We start from the raw sequence: 16,355 nt of genomic DNA, 5'->3' as shown, positions 1-16,355 counted from the left end.
ATGATGTGTCAGGCTCTTCCACATGGATGATACTGACAAATAGTTACAAAGTAGTTGGCGGCGGGGGGAGGTAGGGAGGAAGAAAAATGTTTCGGAGTGAGCGACACAAAGCCCAGATTTCAGTCCCATTAAAAAAGAAAAACAAAGAGCATAAAATGCGGGTAGAGCCGGAAATGTGTGACTAAGTCTGTTTACCAACCAAACACTATTTCTGTCAGGAGGAATGGGAAACATTTCAACAAGTTACGGTTAAAACTTTGTAGCGGGATTCCCACGACATGTGACCCAAATGATATGGTCTCCTGGCAAAAATCGGAGATAGTTGTGTCTGGTTTTTTTGTCGGAAGGTGAAAGAAAAACAGGAATTTGTTTGTTTTTTTCATACAGTGTAAGTAAACATGGTTTAAGCTGTTTGGACCAGATCTTGAGAAACAAAAGGAGTCAAGTCTGTGTTTGTGGTGCCTGTGGTGAGGCGTTGGCGGGATATCGTGGCTTAAAAAACATCTTGTCACACAGCTGCAGGAAACAAATGATTTGTGTGTCCTTGCCCAGGTCAAGGAGATTCCATTCCACATCTAATCATTTCTGTTGAAATTGTCGTACGTGCTACGCAAAACGAAAAACAACAAATGGTTTCATTTTGCTCAGAGTAAAAGAAGAAACAAACAAACAAAAAAAAACCCGTGAGGCGTTCGAGAAACTAGGTAGCGCCCGGGCTTCCAGCTGCATGTTTCCCACACTAATCATCGCTGTTCTTGTAAAAGTGTCATGTCAGGCAAAGTCAGGCTGATTGTTTGCAATCTCCTGCAATGTATACATTGACTCGCAAAAGTATTTACTGAGATTGTACTATATTTGACAGACTGACGCATTGCAGTGCACATGTGTAAAGTGAAAGGAAAAGGATGACCTCTGTAAATGGACTGAATTTTTTTCCCCCCTGTATTTAATCTGCTTTCTAATGACATCCTGGGAAACTGCTCATGCAAAAAGACAACAAAAAACAATGGATAGCGATGTGCCACAACAGAATTCAATCTGTATTGACCATTGACATGTTGACATGAGGAGTAAGTTAAAAATGAAGTGTTTTTTGCTTGTATTTATCGGTTTTCTTTCTCGTTCTGTCATTTCTCACAATGATCTTGGAAACTTGTGTCTTTTTTTCCCCCCCCATCCCTCACCTTTTCTTGAAAAATAGCTTCGAGTTTATGGTTTAAACGCAAAACGCAGCCGTTGTTTGTCGGACGAGGAAAATATAGTTCTTCGCAAAGTTACAACGTTGGTTTTTAAAGGCCTCGTTGGATGTGATTTATGACATATAGAACCTCTGATCCGATTTTTTCTAAAAGCTACTTTCTGAGGCCGGACCCGGAGCTTGAGATGCTTACCCTTCACAGAAAGCCTCTAATCAGAGCATGACAGCAAACATATCATGAAGACTTCAGCTGCTGAACCCAAACCTCTTCATGAATTTGAAGTATGCGAAAACCTTGTCCAAAACCACATCACTGACAGCGACAAAGGAAAGGTCAGGCATTTTGACCCGCTGTCAGAGCGCTATATGTTCCCAGTAATGCGTGACGTGGAATGTGCAAAATGAAAGCCGGGCTGCTGCCCGAGTAAAAAAGAAAACAAAACATAAAAAAAGGCCTTTCTGAAAGGAAATACGGGAGTTGGAGGAAAAGTAATTCCCTGCGTGCTTAGCCTTATTAAATATGTAGCACAAAAGGAAATGTGTTCTCGGTAAATCCATGGCCAGACGCTATCTGGCTTGAGGAGGTCGGGGCGCTTCCAGCCTCCCCGGTCCGGTGAGGGAAAACTACATGAGCTGTGCTGTAAATTTATGGAGAGGAAAAGACATTTTTCATCCAGGGTCTCTATCTGCGACCTTCGCCGTTCGGAGGATGTCAGCTCATTTTCCAGAGGCATCAGACATCCTCACCTCCCTCACCCAAACCGCCGAGCTTGAAATATTGAAGATGGGTAATGATGCTCCGAGTTCTTCTGAGGAGTGGCAGAAGAAAAAACGAACTTGTGTGCAAAAAAATGCACAAATAAAAAAAAAATGCAGCTCTAACACTGTTTTATGATACAATCAGATGTGTTAAAGGCTGGGTCAAGTTTATTAGCTCTGAATTAAAAAAAAAAAAATCAACCAATCTTGACTTTTTTTTAAATCAAGCGGTAGCAACTTCCACTCTATCAAGCAGAAATTGCTACCGCTTGAAAGGTATTGGGGATGTGGCTCATAGATCAGGGCGCCACTGTGTTAAAGGGCGGCGAGATCACCAAAAGAACAAAAGCTGTTGCTGAGAAGGGCCCTGCACATTATAGGCAAGACAAGGAAACTTTATTTACATAGCACCTTTCAGCCAAAGACAATTCAAAGAGCTGTTTCAAGAAAGTTAAAAACACACAACAAAAAGATAGCAATATATATATATATATATATATATATATATATATATATTGCTGATTTATATATATATATATTGCTGATTTATATATATATATATATTGCTGATTTATATATATATATATATATATATATATATATATATATATATATATATATATATATATATATATATATATATATATATTAAATCAAGCAGATTAAAGTAAACATTAAAAACTGTAAATATACTGTAGATGAATAGAATTCATGGGCAGATTCAGACTGCTCTGTTATTATTATTATTTTTTAATTCAGACAAAAGACATTCCTCCTGAACAGTTGAAGTACCTTTTTTTAATAGTACAGGCTTGCTTAGACATCACTGTGTAGCACATTTACATAAGGCTTGGATAGTTTGGCACACTTCTTACGAGAAATACAGCACAGCAGTCATTCTGTACCTTGGCACAAATCTGAGCAGACCCAGCCTTCTGTGAGAGTTTCTGAGATTAAAAATGAACCCTGTCCATGAAAAAAGATAAAGCACAGAAAATTATAATTGAGTTCAAGACATAAAAAATAAAATAAAAAAATCAAGCAGAAATACAAGCAGCTCATCTGTGCAGAGTGTACTGAAACAAACGCAGATATGCTCATCAACCATTCAATCAAGTAAAGCAGAGTTCACATTCCCACAAGCCTCAATAAAAGGAGAAGAAAAATACTGACGTTAAAAAAAAAAACAATAAAATTATGTAAACACCTGAAAGAGCCAAACAACAAGCCCAAACATAAATAGTGTGCAAACAAAACATCACATCTCCAAGAATATGTCCCACCTATCAGCACCGTTTTAAAACTGCAGTGCATAAGAGTTGTGTTCTTACATTGGGAAGACTTTGATAGTAGTTGTATGAAGGAGGAGAACTTTCCGAGCAGATGTTCGTCACCCGCTCATTGCGGATGAATGAATGAATTTCATATTTTTTGGCGCATTTAAAGATAACAGTGACTACACCTAATACAACTTTAATAATTTTTAAAAACATGAACACTCCTCAAAAATTTATTTGCACGCATTAGTGAAATTATATGTGCATTCGCCATCATGTGCACATACAACTCCACTAATATTTTCACAAATGTCGCTTAAGAAATCATCAACAGGCTTTTTGGACGATTCTGCCTGGATGTTTGACCACTCTTCTGGTCAGAACTGGCAGAGCTCATTCACTCTGATTGGTTTGCTGGCACAGACCCTGATTTTAAGCCTTTGTTTATCGTTTTTGCAACAGGACTGAGGTCGTTCGGAAGGCCATCTGGGATGCATAATGCCAGCCAATCAAAAGCTTGGCCCCAGTAACCTGTTTTTAGAAACTATCAAAGCTGTACAATCCACCTCCCCAAAAAAAGCAGAATAAAAAATAAATAAACGATGCCAAAATTAATTATATTTAGCGATATGAATTTCTCTCCAGACCTGTAAATAGCTCTGGAAAAAAAAAAAACCATTAAGAGACCACTTAAAACGATCCGTTTCTGATTTAGCTTTTTCTAGGTGTATGTTTGAGTAAAATGAACATCGTTTTCTTAGTATTTATTTGCAGAAAATGAGAAATTGTCAAAATAACGTAAAAGACTAAATGCTTCCAGACCTCAAATAATGCAAAGAAAACAAGTTCATATTTATTTAGAAAAAACAATACTTACGTCAAGAAAAGTTCAGAAATCTATATTTGGTGGAATAACCAGAAGGTTCAGTGCAGTGGTCTCTTAATTTTTTTTTACCAGAGCTGTATGTGACACCAAGTGTAACGATATGCTGGGTTTCCGTAAGTCTGTTGTCAGGTAAACTTTCCTCTCCAAAAGATCAAGACAAAGTGTCAACAGAGCCCCTCATTAGCACTTTCTGACTAATCTGGTGATAATATCACCTTTAGCTTGTTGGCAACAAAGTGCAGTTCAAAGTGCACAGTGAAGATTAAAACACTTCAAGGCATAGGGCGCCTTAAGGTTGCTGTATATATATATAAAAAAAGAGGATGATGACGTGTCTATGAAGAGAAGGGGGAAGGTAGCATGCTGTGTGATGTATGGGACTGTGTCGGTCAGGAGTGTCCAAACAGAGCCTGTGTGTTCAGGGGTCTCTGCATGATGACGGCGTGAGCCAAATCCGCCTCCTCAAGACTCAATTCTTTGTCACTGAGCTCACGGAAAGGAAGTGATGTCGTCAGGACGAAAGGTGGACAGCTCCTCTGGCAGCGGGCGACAAAATCCTGGACATCGGAGATCCTTAAAGGAGAATCGTAACTCGGATTAGAACTGAGGGGTGAAAAAGGTCCAGAGAGATTTTTATTCATTTTGAGCTGCTTTTATGGTCACTGTGAGCCGGCTGTTGGGCTTTAATTATAAACGCTGCAGTTTTGCGATCGCAACTGTTAATGCTGATTTAGTCATCAGTTTGCAGCGGCCTGCAATTTACTCATACCTGACCAATCACCTTAACGTTTTCTGTTGTTTCCTCTTTTCTGATCAATCATAGAAACCTGGCTGAATTTTGACCAATCCAATTAGTTTCCATTCCAATGCATAATTCAACTTCCTGTTTCATGACGTCTTTTGAAAGCCGAACGTGAAAAGAAGCCAACATGAAAGAATGTGACGTAAACGATTACTTTTTTTTTGCAAAAACATTTTGAGATGTTCTGTATCATTTGCGTCTATTGTGCATAAAGTTCATGTTAACTTGAACGACCAATATGGAATTTTTTATTTTAGTTAAAGGACCAATGACAGACATTTAAATATTCTTATTCCATAATAATCCTGAAAAGAAAAAGAAAAAAAAACCCTGAATGAATTTCTTAATTTTTCCCTCACACACCCTGGGTGAAACATCCCGCGTTAAGCATGCCGATTCCTTTATGGAAGCCCAAGATTCCCAGTCTAACACTCCACCCCCTGTGTCGACACGTGAGATCTGAGGCAGCATGCTGGGAACATCATCTAATATTAATGACGACCCGGCAGTCCTGTGGCAGCCCAAACACTCGCTGCACTCTGAGACTAGCTTAAGGCTGGAGGGGTTCAGTCCTCTCTTTTCCTTTAGCCTGTTATATAAATGCTGCATCAGGGTTACGCAATTCCTCACTGGGGATTTTATAGATCCACGCTGCTGCTACAACTCAGATTATGTCTCTGAAACTCCCGTGCGCCATTTCTTCAGCCTTCGAACTTTATCAGACTAGAACAAAGCTTTATCTAATCCTCAAAAAACATAAACCCCTTCTCCATTCCCCCCTCCCCTGAGCCACAATAACCTAAAATCTTTGCCCTCATCCCGCCGCTCCCTTTTACTACATATTTACTATGATGTTGAGAGATTATGGGATTTACAGGCAGTGCAGCAGGAGCAGCCAGTGTTGAGATATTCGTCATGAAGAAAGGTTTTTCTGTGTGTGAAGTGGTGTAGTTCGGGGAACACGCACCTATGCGATAGGTTAAACCTCTGTATCAGTCTCCTGCCGTCGGCCAACCAGATCTGCAGAGAGGTGACGGGAAGGGAGTGGTCTAGTGTTACCATGGGAATAGGAGGAGATTCTCCATCCTCGTGCACAGATGGTGACCGGGCCACAACTCTGGGTGCAACGCTGGGAACGGACAGGGGTTTAAAGTGTAAAAAGCAGGTGCAAAGACGCTTATTCTCATTTTCTCAAAAGTTGGTAGTGTCCAAACATAACTATAATGTCAAATATATATGTATATTTTTAATGTATGCATGATTTAAACAATGTGATATTTGCGCAAGATCTCCTGTAGACGAGATTCTAAATCTTAAAGGCTGACAAAGAGCCTTTTAGGATTTGCCTCTGGGTGTTTCAATACATGGACTTAGTGGGACCCCTAGTGGTCTAAAGTGTTATGGCAGAAGTGGGAATAAAACTATGTTGAAACTTGAGACAGTCTGTGACTATTTAGCCGAGGCAGTGCATTTTAACGATACTGTAACAGTAATCCGCTCTTTATATTCCAAATAACTCAGAGTAGGACCTAAAATCTATTTAAAATAAAAGAATAAATACAGCAAAAAGCTTTCACCTGCCAAGTCGGTATCCTCTCCCGCTGAACGGGTGAAAAGCCTTCTTCTTGGGGACATAGTTTTCCTCAGTCATATCCTCCACACTGATCTCCAGCTCCTCTTCTTCTGCTCTGCTCTCCCACTCCGCTGGAAGCTCCCTGGGACAGGTCAAAGTTCAGCAAAGTAGTCTTATCAGATGAATCACTCAATGAGACAAAGGGGAAATGGGATTCATCTGCTGTCTGAAGAATCCCGTTTGGCTTAGTGAGCGTTGTGCAGAGCTCAAAGGTAAAGAACAAGTTGAATGCTAATTTTACTGATACAAAAGACAAACAGGATTAAAAAAAAAAGTGTGGAAATGCCTGACGAATTTGCAAATAAACCGACAGGTAAAAGAACCAAGTCAACAGGAAACATTACTTCATTTCCTGAACATTCCTTTCAAGGTGGCGTAAATGGATTAAATGATTATATGCAGTTAGAAACAACGACTACACTGCAATCGTAAGCATTCTGAGTATATTTCAGATCAATGGAGGCTCTCACCCTCTTTTGATGGCATCCAGGAACTCTTGATTTTCTGGCATGGAGTAGCTGCGGAAGTCTCCATCGTTAATGGTAAAGCCGTCCTTCCACAGCCTCACCACCATCTCCACCTGGATTTGACGCGGCAAAATAAACATTTATTTTAAGCCCATAAACAGAGATGTTGACAACAGAAGCAAGGATCAAAGTTCTTTTAAAACGCAGATCTTGAACTTTGACCTGGTTTTACCATTTTCTAGCTATTACCCTATAAGAACAGCAATATAAGAAGAGGCCCATTATAGAGCGGCCAATTATTAATTTCACAAGATGAGACAATATGTCAGTGTGAGAGAAGAACAGTTGCTGTGAAACAGACTTTTGTGATGGTGAAAAGACATTTTAATTGGTCTTAGGACCCTACACGAGGGGTTAGCGTGTGGCTGGAGTTACTAAAACAGCACACTCAAGATGTATTTTCAGGAGAATTTGGATCCTCTGAGATTTCCAGAAGGCTGCCAACATTTCTAAAACCAGAGGCTGAAAGCTTTTCTGAACTCTATTTAGCTTTTTACTGAAGTCTTGCTCTCGCTCGCCCTCTTAGAGCTTGAACCTACAGACCTATCTCACCACATCAGGATATTTCTAGAGTGCTATCATCAGTGCAACCTGGTTTCACTAAACTACTGTTCATTCACTGATTCAGCAAAGGACTTTTGAGTTTCTGCCGGGCAGCACCTGGTCAGGCCCGGTCCGGTTCCATGCACTGGTTAATTTCTCTGTGAATCTCTACTGCACAAACTACATTGGTCAAACTGCAGTGGTCAGGTTCGTCTACTTAATATTGTGTCGAAATGTGTACAAGAAAAATGCATTCTTACCTTTCAGCATCTAGCCTTAGTTTATATAACGACATCTCCATTACACAATAAACTTGCATTGAGAGAGGATGAGTTACCTTTGAGGTCCCTGACGCATCGCAGCAGATCTTCTCCACCTCATCAAGGAGGTCTTCCACTGAGAAACTACGACTCATTGGAACCTCATCCTCATTTTCCCCGCTGACCGCCTGTTAATAAAACATGTGAAAGGTAAAGCGATAAAAAAAGAAGAAAAAAAAGTTTAATCCATCAAAAACATGTCAGCTGATAGCAAGTTTCCTCTCTAAACAATGCCTCATCAAGACTATACTGCTTCCTTTATACTGCTCTTGTTTCCCGAAACCAGGATCGCAAATTACAGTGGCATGCAAAAACCATTTGCATCTTTTTCACATGATATCAATGTCAACTGAAGATGTGTGAATTCATTGTAACTCCATATTGCTCAGCCAATAGTGTTGTCTCTGTGTTTTCCAACACCACGACAGCAGAGCCTTTACATAGCATGCTTCGTCTGCATTGTGGTGACATATTTAAAAACATGTCGTAAAACTCATTCCTTGGTTGAAAGTATGCTAGGAATAGTAGAACAAAGTGCCCAATGTGACAAGCCGCTGCTGACAAACAGCCACACACCCGAGTGGCTTATGCCGACGAGATTGTTTATGCAAGTGGGCTGTGGACGGCAAGGAGCGAGACACCGGCTGAACACGCAAACGTGACTTTCACGCACACAGAGAGACACGCTAAAACCATTGGCTACATGCTCATATTAAGCGTGAAGTCAAACAGCGACTTACCAGCTTGCGCTTTGTGGCTTAAACCCGGGTTGCACATCTGCAGCTTCAAGTTTATGGCAGCTGCTCTTCTGCAGTGCAGGAAATGACTGCCGTAAAGTGTGCTGCTGTCGTAAAGCTGCAGCACCGCTCAGCTATATTTAGGTTAAACCAATCACGTCTGGTATATGATATATATTTTTTGTTTAATAAATAAATAAAGAAATATGTTTGTTTTTTTTTGGAGGGAGCCATAAATGTGAACAATAAGATCCTGTCTCAATCAAGTTTCATTATAAATTAATAGTCCTTTTATTTCAATCATTTAAATACAAAATAAATAAATAAATAAATAAAAATCACGTGTACATTTCTAATTCTCATGTGTTCTTTTTACTATTTCTGATGATTATGGGTGACAGCTGATGAAAACACAAAACGTCACCTTCTTAGAAAATTTGAAGATTAAATTCAACTTTCTTTAAAAAAATAAAAATAAATAAAAAATGCCAGCCTACTATAAAGTATGAACATGTACTGCGTAGAATTAGCGCTCGATACTTGGTTGGGGGACCTAAGGGATGAATTATTGAATCGATGCAATAATTTATGCAATAATGGCTGAGGTCAAGCCCAAGTTGCTTTCATAGCTGTTTGTCTCTCATCTTTATCTTTCCTTTGTTGGGTTTTGGTCATGCAGTTTTCCTCCCACGACTTGTAAATCTCCCTCACACTCTGAAATGACAATTGGTTCCTACTCCTCTAAAGGTCGGTGTTGTCCATGCCCCTTGTACATCTTTTCGCAACACTTTTTGACAACACTTTTTCCTTCCACCTAACTTTCCAACAACACGATTGCTCACAGCACTCTGAAAAGGCAAACTTCTTCGTCAGTTCAGCAGTCTTCATTATGACTGGGTCGTGTAATTATATCACATACATTCTGTTGCTTTTCACTGACATTGTCAGAGAAACCAAATTTTTGGTTTTCATCTACACCTACTTGAAAAATAAGTGGGGAAAAACACATAAGTGGACATATTTCACAACTTGTGTAACAATTCCATATAAGATGTGAGTTTCCCCTGTTAAATTCAAGCACTAAAATAAGAAGTTGTAGATGAAATACTTATTTAATGAGGAGCAGGAGGAAAACTTGAGTCACTCCAAATTTGAGATTTGAGTTTGTTCATTGCACCACTTTTCCCCCCCCTGCAAGTATCAACCAAAAACCTGTTTTTTTATGTTAAAATGTTTATTGTCTTTTTTTGGGGGGGATGGTAGCCCTGTCAGAAAAAAAATTAATACTAATAATAAAGGCACCTGCCAAAAGGACTCACAACCGCTTTGGGAGGGAGCAGATAGACAGGGAGATAGACAGGGAGAAATGGCGCCTCGATGCTGCGCTCACTGAAGCGGTGTTTGGAGCCGGCTGGAGAGATTCGGTGAAGACGGTTCAAAGAAGAGAAAAACATGGAGAGCACGAGGAAGAGCCCCCGGACACGGAGCGGCGCCTTCATCTCCTCCAGGACGCGGTCGTCATCGAGGAAAGAGAGGAACTCAGAGGAACACGTAAGCCGGTCTCTGTTCTTTTACCGGGCGAGCGAGCTAGCTGGCTCTGCTAGTTGGCTAAGTGGCTGTAGCCCTGGCCTCAAGCTGATCCCCTGGATGTCTTATTTACAACAAGATGCGAGCGCCAGTTCCACTGACACCCGCACAGCGACACGGTCAAGAAATAAAACCAACAAATGCAGCCAGTCGCGTGCGTGTCATTAGCCTCAAACTTATTATGGAGCGGTTAAAATACAAGCTAGCGACATTAACTCCTGGCTAGCTCCAAGTTGAGTTCCCTTTGTGTTTGGCAATTTTGCCCGGCTGACTTGTTTCACCGTTGTCATCCAAACTCAGCTCTTCAAATGGAGCAGTTGAGCTAAAAAGCATTGCTTCAACTTCGACCCTATTGTGTGGAACGAGCAGGGTGGCTGTTTAGTTGACTGCTGAAGGATAAAGCCTTATTTAAGCTAGCGTTGGTGGGGACATAGCTAGCCATAGTTAGCCTTCAGTGGGGGAAGGGATCAGGTCCACAACAGTTGGCTGGCTCAGGTCCCGTATTTAGCATGTCTGAACTTGGTGAACTTTTTTTTTTTCTTTAATTTTATTATTGTAAACAACCTCAAGGGCCGTGGACAGGCTGTTCCTGAAGTACACGTTAAAACCCCCAAACAGACAACTTGGTGCCCAGCAATGCAGAGCTCCACTAGCAAACTTTAAGTTGAGATCTTAAGTTTTTCGTCTGACCTGCGTCAGTTGCTCAGTCTTTTGTCTCGGAGTGTAAACATTGAGAACCGTCAGCCCGAAGACCCTGCATCTATGTTCTTTTAGTTTTTTTTTTTTTTTTTTACAGCATTATAAAACATAAATAGGGAGGAGAAAAGACATAGTTCCCTTAACTGATCGGCCTTTTCAGTGTGTTTTGACTTTCTTTGTGAATGTTATTGAGTGGTGCTTGGCGTCTGCATAGTGTTTTTGATTGCAGAAGTTTCAGTGTGATCTACATTATACCCTTCCTTGACAGTGTTGGCTTTAAACAAACAGCCTTTATGGCGATTTCAGTGCATTTGTCATACTGCATGAACTTCTCTGAAGAGCTCTTTGTTTGGTCCCTGTGTTTTATGAAATAAATGATGTGCTTCCTGTGTGAATAAAGCTCGGACATCGTCCTCCTCTGCTTTCCTTAGTGGAGCTACCTCTGCCAAAGCTTTGATCTGTTCTCCTGAGCCCACCGTCCTCCATGTTTTCAGATTGTTCCCAGCCACCTTGATTAAAACGAATAGGCCATTAACAGACTTCTGCACAACCTGATGGCATGCTGGGGAGGTAATGCAGTCTTTTGAATTAGCTCTGTTGGAGCATTGGGGCATGAATGTCATTAATTTTAGTATTTTAATGACTTAATCTGTCTTTTTTTTTTCTTTTTTCTTCTTTCCCCTTTGTGGAGCGTCGACACAAACACCCACTTCAGTGATTTAAAGAAATAATTCATCCTTTGAATTTATTGCAGATTTTTTTCTAATCCACATAGGGTCAGTTTGCATATGCGAATCCACCCCAATTTAATATTTCTTTAAATGTTTCTGCTCAAGGTCCTTCAGGTAGCTATCAGCAAGGCCATGGATAATTCCTGCTTAGTATTTGACAACTCTGCAGCTACCAAACACGGTATTGGCAGTATTGTCATGAGGGTTTGTGTCCACTCCAGTTGTACCGGTGAAGTGGGTGGAGAAATTAATCTTTCAAACTTTACGTTCTGACACGATGGAGTTCAGGCCTCAATACTGTTGTTTATTTGTAGACTATTAAAAAAAAAGCCAGGTCTAAACAACCCATTTAGATGAACTCCACCAAATCTGCCAAGGAGAGTGGGAACACATCCATCCAGAAACACGGCAGAAATTTGATGGTGGTCATTAAAAAGTGTGTGATTTCTCTGCAGCCTTCTGGGGAACTTTAAGCAAAATGTCATTTAATGGAGAATATTTTAGCCTATGTGGATAAGAAAATAAAAGTTACGATAAATTCAAACATCTCTCCCAGTTTCTTTTTTTTTAAGTCAATAAAGTTGCCAATTGTACACCTTCTTTACAAAAACAACAAAAAAATATATTCTGGAAGTAATTGCCTCAAAACTAAAATAAAACATTTCTTCCACTGTTTGCACAGTTTCCCATAACAGCAGTGAGATATGCTTCCACTATCGGTAATGAAGTTGATCTTGTAAAGATATACTGCAATTTAGTTTACAGTGAAAAGAATATTACAATAATAAATTGGCAAATAATCAAATGTCAGTAAATGGAATGGCTGAATTCATGCTAAGAACAGTTAAAGGATGTTGAGTTTTCAATGTTAGAAATCTGTGGTACAAACTATCTTTGCTTGTGCAGAAATAATGTTTTTGCAGAAACATAACTGAGCGCTCTAGGTAAAAAACAAAACAAAACCTCAACATATTTTTCTGGGGTAAACTTGTCAGTGATGGGGAAAAGTCAACATTCAGCTACCCCTTCAGTTGACATTGATTCTGTTCCAGACAGTAGAATCAAAATGCCTTCTCTGGAGGTTGCTCAGCATCACCAACATCTACTCGCAATTGGAGACCAGGTTCCAATTGTCAACAAGCAATGAAGTTTATCAAAACCAAGAGAACAGCTGTCTTGGACATCTACCTTTTCGCTCCCCAACTGATAGCAAGACCTGAAACGTCTCCACTCTCTCCAAGAAAAATGCAAGATCTTTTTGTCAAATTTATGCCAAAGACGTTAAACAACAATCAACTACTCCGTATCTGAAAATAAAGAACATTGGCGTCTTCATACGATCGGCGTATACAACACAGAAGCCAGATGAAATGCAGGTCGTTTTTGATTCATATGGAAAACGTGTTGAAACATTCCTTAACCAAAAGCTTATTGGTGAACTTGATTTGAGAAACTCTCTGTTAGGAGTGCTTTCGTAAAGAGCCCACCCCCCAGATGGCTAATGTACAGAAAATATTTCACTGATTTATTGTGCGTGAAGACCACATAGATTCTTTTTTTTTTTTGCGTTATTTGTAGTGTGACGACACTGACATTTCTAAAACCATAGCCAAGTTTAGAATGGAAGTCTGTCTTGTTTGGAAATAATCATTTGCTGTTGCCATTTACTGTATGAGAAGAGCATCACAACAGGGTGAACAAGAACACAAGAGAGATCATATAGCATCAGTTGAATGTGGGTGATATCGGTTGCTACACCAGAGCAATTAACTCACCTGCTTGCAAGAACACAAAACACGTTGGTATCCTACACCTTCTCAAAGTGGCATCAAACTTTCAATACTAAGTATCCTGCAAAGGACTTAAAAAGACCCCCTCTCTGTTTAAAGGAGGATAAGACTCTGTTGGAACCTATTATCTGATAATTTCTTTTATGTATGAAGTGAAACCAAACCATTCACACCTTGGGTGATATTGTTATACTCTGTATGGCCCTTTAAGCTTTGTTGCTCCCTTAATAAGTCGGGGCTAAACATTGCTAGGATAACTGCCTTCTGGTGAAATAGACTGAGAAGTACCCGTATCCTCTGAAAAGCAGAGGTTAAGGGTACTTCTGTTTCTGGGTGTCATGGAAAGACTCTTTGCGGAATTTTGAAAACCCTCAAACACCAACACACTAACGACCGGACTTACAGGATCGGAGCGTTTCAGTGAGACACCAAACAACCAAAAACTCACAAGCCAAAGTAATCACCATGAAAGCTATCCAACAAGACGCCCACAATGAGAGATGCTGAAAAATCTTACGGAAGAAGTTGACACACTCAAAAAGCTAAATCTCACAATTGACAAAGACAAACTCGCACAAGAGGAAAGCTCAAACAGCGAGAAACACCCTCTTACTGCTACACTACTTCAATGAACAAGTGGCGCTTCAAGGGAGACGCATATGTGAAGGAGCTGTCCGTAGTGCTGGATGTCGGACAACCCTGTACTGCTCACAGTAGCAATGTGACCAACATGGAGAGTGAATGATGTTCCTGCTCTGTTTGAGAAGTTTTCACCAGGACAATCGATGGGGAAAACAGCAGCAACAACAAAAAAATCCAGGAGAATGTTCTACACTATGCTGATACTTTTTGGAAAAGGTGAAAAGAACATTTGTCCACCTTATAAAGTCATGCAAAGTGGGCTGAAACCAGACCTGACACCAAGGGAGGAGACGTAGTCCTGGTCAAGGACACGAGTGTCAGCAGGAACAAACGGCCGATGGGGCTACTAATGTGACATTTCCCAGCACAGATAAAGTATGAACTGTATAAGATGTGACTGATCATTTGTTACTTGGACCAGTTTCAGAGATTATAATTACTTGGTTGCAGAGACCGAGTGAAACTTCCTTCATGCTAAATGACCTGATGGGTTTGAGTACGTTGTGTTGACGTTTGTAATGATGGGAAGTGATTACATTAAGCAGGGAGTGTGATGTATATCTACTTTTAGTGGAAATAAGTTACATCAGCAAGTTGACAAATGAGTACACAGTTGGTAAATTGTATGACTAAATGTATGCTGAGAGCAGTTAAAATTTTTGGGTTTGAAATTTGATCAGTGTGTGACACGTGTGTTGTAAACAGTTTTTGCTGAAACATGACCGAGTGAGCGATCCAGGCAGCAAACTGTCTTTGACCCGCATTTCTCTGGTTACCTTGTCAACCAGAATTTAAGCAGTTTGGAGAAATTAACCAGCTGATAAAATCTCTCAATGGACATGCTGCGATTTATACCTTTGAAAGCCTTTGGCTTCGTAAGTATTTATTTATTCGAATGACACCGAGACATTTTAATGTTTTTTTTGTTGTTTTTTTTCCTTTGGTTCATAAAATGTAAAGAGATGTGTGCAGCTTTCTGTTACATTTCAGTTACAAAACCATTTTGAATGTAGCAAGTGTTTTAGCTGGTAATGTATTTTTTCCCTGCTGTTGTGTTTCAGCTACAATAAATCAATTTGCAAAAGATCTTCAGTCGTTCGACGGCTGTCTAGCTACACAGTCACTTGTTGTGAGGACAACACAATTGGCATTCGTCCTTTTCTAAGCCCTTTTTCCGGATGTTGTTCCTCCAAGTCTCGTGCTCACTCCCTTGCTTCCTGCTCAACTTTTGTTTTTCTCTGTGTTTGCACAACAGAAGGAGCCCAGCAGTGATGCGAGCAGTCCCAACAGCCCACGGTTGGCACCCCCTGCCAAACGAACGCGCCGGCAGACGGCCTCCGAGCCAAGCTCCAGTGACACTTCTCCGTCCCCTCAGGCAAAGGGCCAGAGGGTCAGCTGGGGATTGCCAACCTACCGCACCCGGTCAGTGTCTTGGATTTGTTTATTGTGAATTAATTTTCAGCTTGACGTCCAAACGGCTTTTTGTAAAAATCCTAAAAGCGAGAACACAAATTATTATTATTATTATTTCCCCTCCTCCCTCGCAATCTTCAACAGATCTCATACTTTTTTCTCAATGTTTTCTTTCGCCAGGCTGTCTTCTCGCATAATGCAAAATGGACACGGTAATTCTGTTTTTTCCTTCTTCTTTTTTCTTTCTTTGGCTTCATGCATTGAGGTAAAAAAAACAAAATCAAATGAATAACGAAAATAAACAAATCTTTTGAATCTTTTGACGCCACAGCGCAAAGGAATCACAGGAGCGAGGAGAGCGGAGGGGCCGATCATTCCCGAATGAACGGCCACGTGGAGCTGAAGAGGAGCTGCCGGGTGAGGAAGAGCCAATTCCAGCACCTCAATCAGAGCCTGCTGTTCGACCAGCTGGTCAACAGGTAGCTGGAAGTCGTACTTTTGCCTTTGCAAATCCTGCGTCAGACAGCGGAGAACCTGGAATTGATAGCAAACACAAGCACATTGTGTGTCCTGTGAAGAATGGGAAACTTAAAACATGAAATAAAACTTTTGACTTCAAGGATATTTGCTGTATTTATGCGCTTTATATGCTTAGCGTTTGCCATCCACTGTTTGTTTCCGTCTGTCTGTGTGAAGCACCGCCGAGGCCGTTCTGCAGGAAATGGACAACATCACCAGCATCAGGCAGAACCGTGAGCTGGAGCGACTTCGCATGTGGAACGGAGAAACGGAGGAGGTGAGCGGTGCTCAC

General features: G+C 40.6%; 2 protein-coding genes across 4 annotated transcripts in view; one reads left to right on the top strand and one right to left on the bottom strand.

The window, feature by feature from the left end:
- Positions 1-2,735: 2,735 nt before the first annotated feature.
- ubxn2a (UBX domain protein 2A) lies at positions 2,736-9,570 on the bottom strand. The gene is made up of 7 exons (XM_055044693.1): positions 9,525-9,570; positions 8,686-8,702; positions 7,963-8,073; positions 7,026-7,135; positions 6,500-6,637; positions 5,890-6,051; positions 2,736-4,693 (listed from the first exon to the last, which is right to left on the bottom strand). Exons 1-7 carry the CDS (start codon positions 9,568-9,570, stop codon positions 4,510-4,512), a joined length of 768 nt encoding a protein of 255 aa, XP_054900668.1. The 3' UTR covers positions 2,736-4,509.
- A 463-nt stretch (positions 9,571-10,033) lies between these two features.
- atad2b (ATPase family AAA domain containing 2B) overlaps positions 10,034-16,355 on the top strand; it is an 83,449-nt gene continuing 77,127 nt past the window's right edge. For 2 of the 3 annotated variants that reach the window (XR_008606912.1, XM_055044336.1), the window contains exons 1-5: positions 10,034-10,233; positions 15,387-15,553; positions 15,725-15,756; positions 15,876-16,023; positions 16,241-16,340. Coding sequence is in view for 2 of the 3 variants with exons in the window: in XM_055044336.1 (XP_054900311.1) it covers positions 10,135-10,233; positions 15,387-15,553; positions 15,725-15,756; positions 15,876-16,023; positions 16,241-16,340 (546 nt within the window). In the remaining variant the exon portion in view is untranslated. Of the gene's footprint in view, positions 10,234-14,915; positions 15,007-15,386; positions 15,554-15,724; positions 15,757-15,875; positions 16,024-16,240; positions 16,341-16,355 lie in introns of those variants that run through there. The other variant, XM_055044337.1, reaches the window with a different exon arrangement.

Source organism: Poeciliopsis prolifica, unplaced genomic scaffold (genome assembly GCF_027474105.1).
Source record: "Poeciliopsis prolifica strain line A6 unplaced genomic scaffold, Auburn_PproV2 SCAFFOLD020, whole genome shotgun sequence".
Lineage (NCBI taxonomy): Eukaryota > Metazoa > Chordata > Actinopteri > Cyprinodontiformes > Poeciliidae > Poeciliopsis > Poeciliopsis prolifica.
This window is presented reverse-complemented; position numbering and strand designations above follow the sequence as displayed.

Bases quoted from the DNA above. Each gene is read 5' to 3' on its own strand.
- ubxn2a (XM_055044693.1), bottom strand. From the start codon at position 9,570: ATGAAGACTGCTGAACTGACGAAGAAGTTTGCCTTTTCAGAGTGCT. The intron at 7,136-7,962 runs GTAACTCATCCT...CGTCAAATCCAG, and splicing joins ATGCGTCAGGGACCTCAAAG to GTGGAGATGGTGGTGAGGCT. The intron at 6,638-7,025 runs GTGAGAGCCTCC...GACCTGTCCCAG, and splicing joins CTGGATGCCATCAAAAGAGG to GGAGCTTCCAGCGGAGTGGG.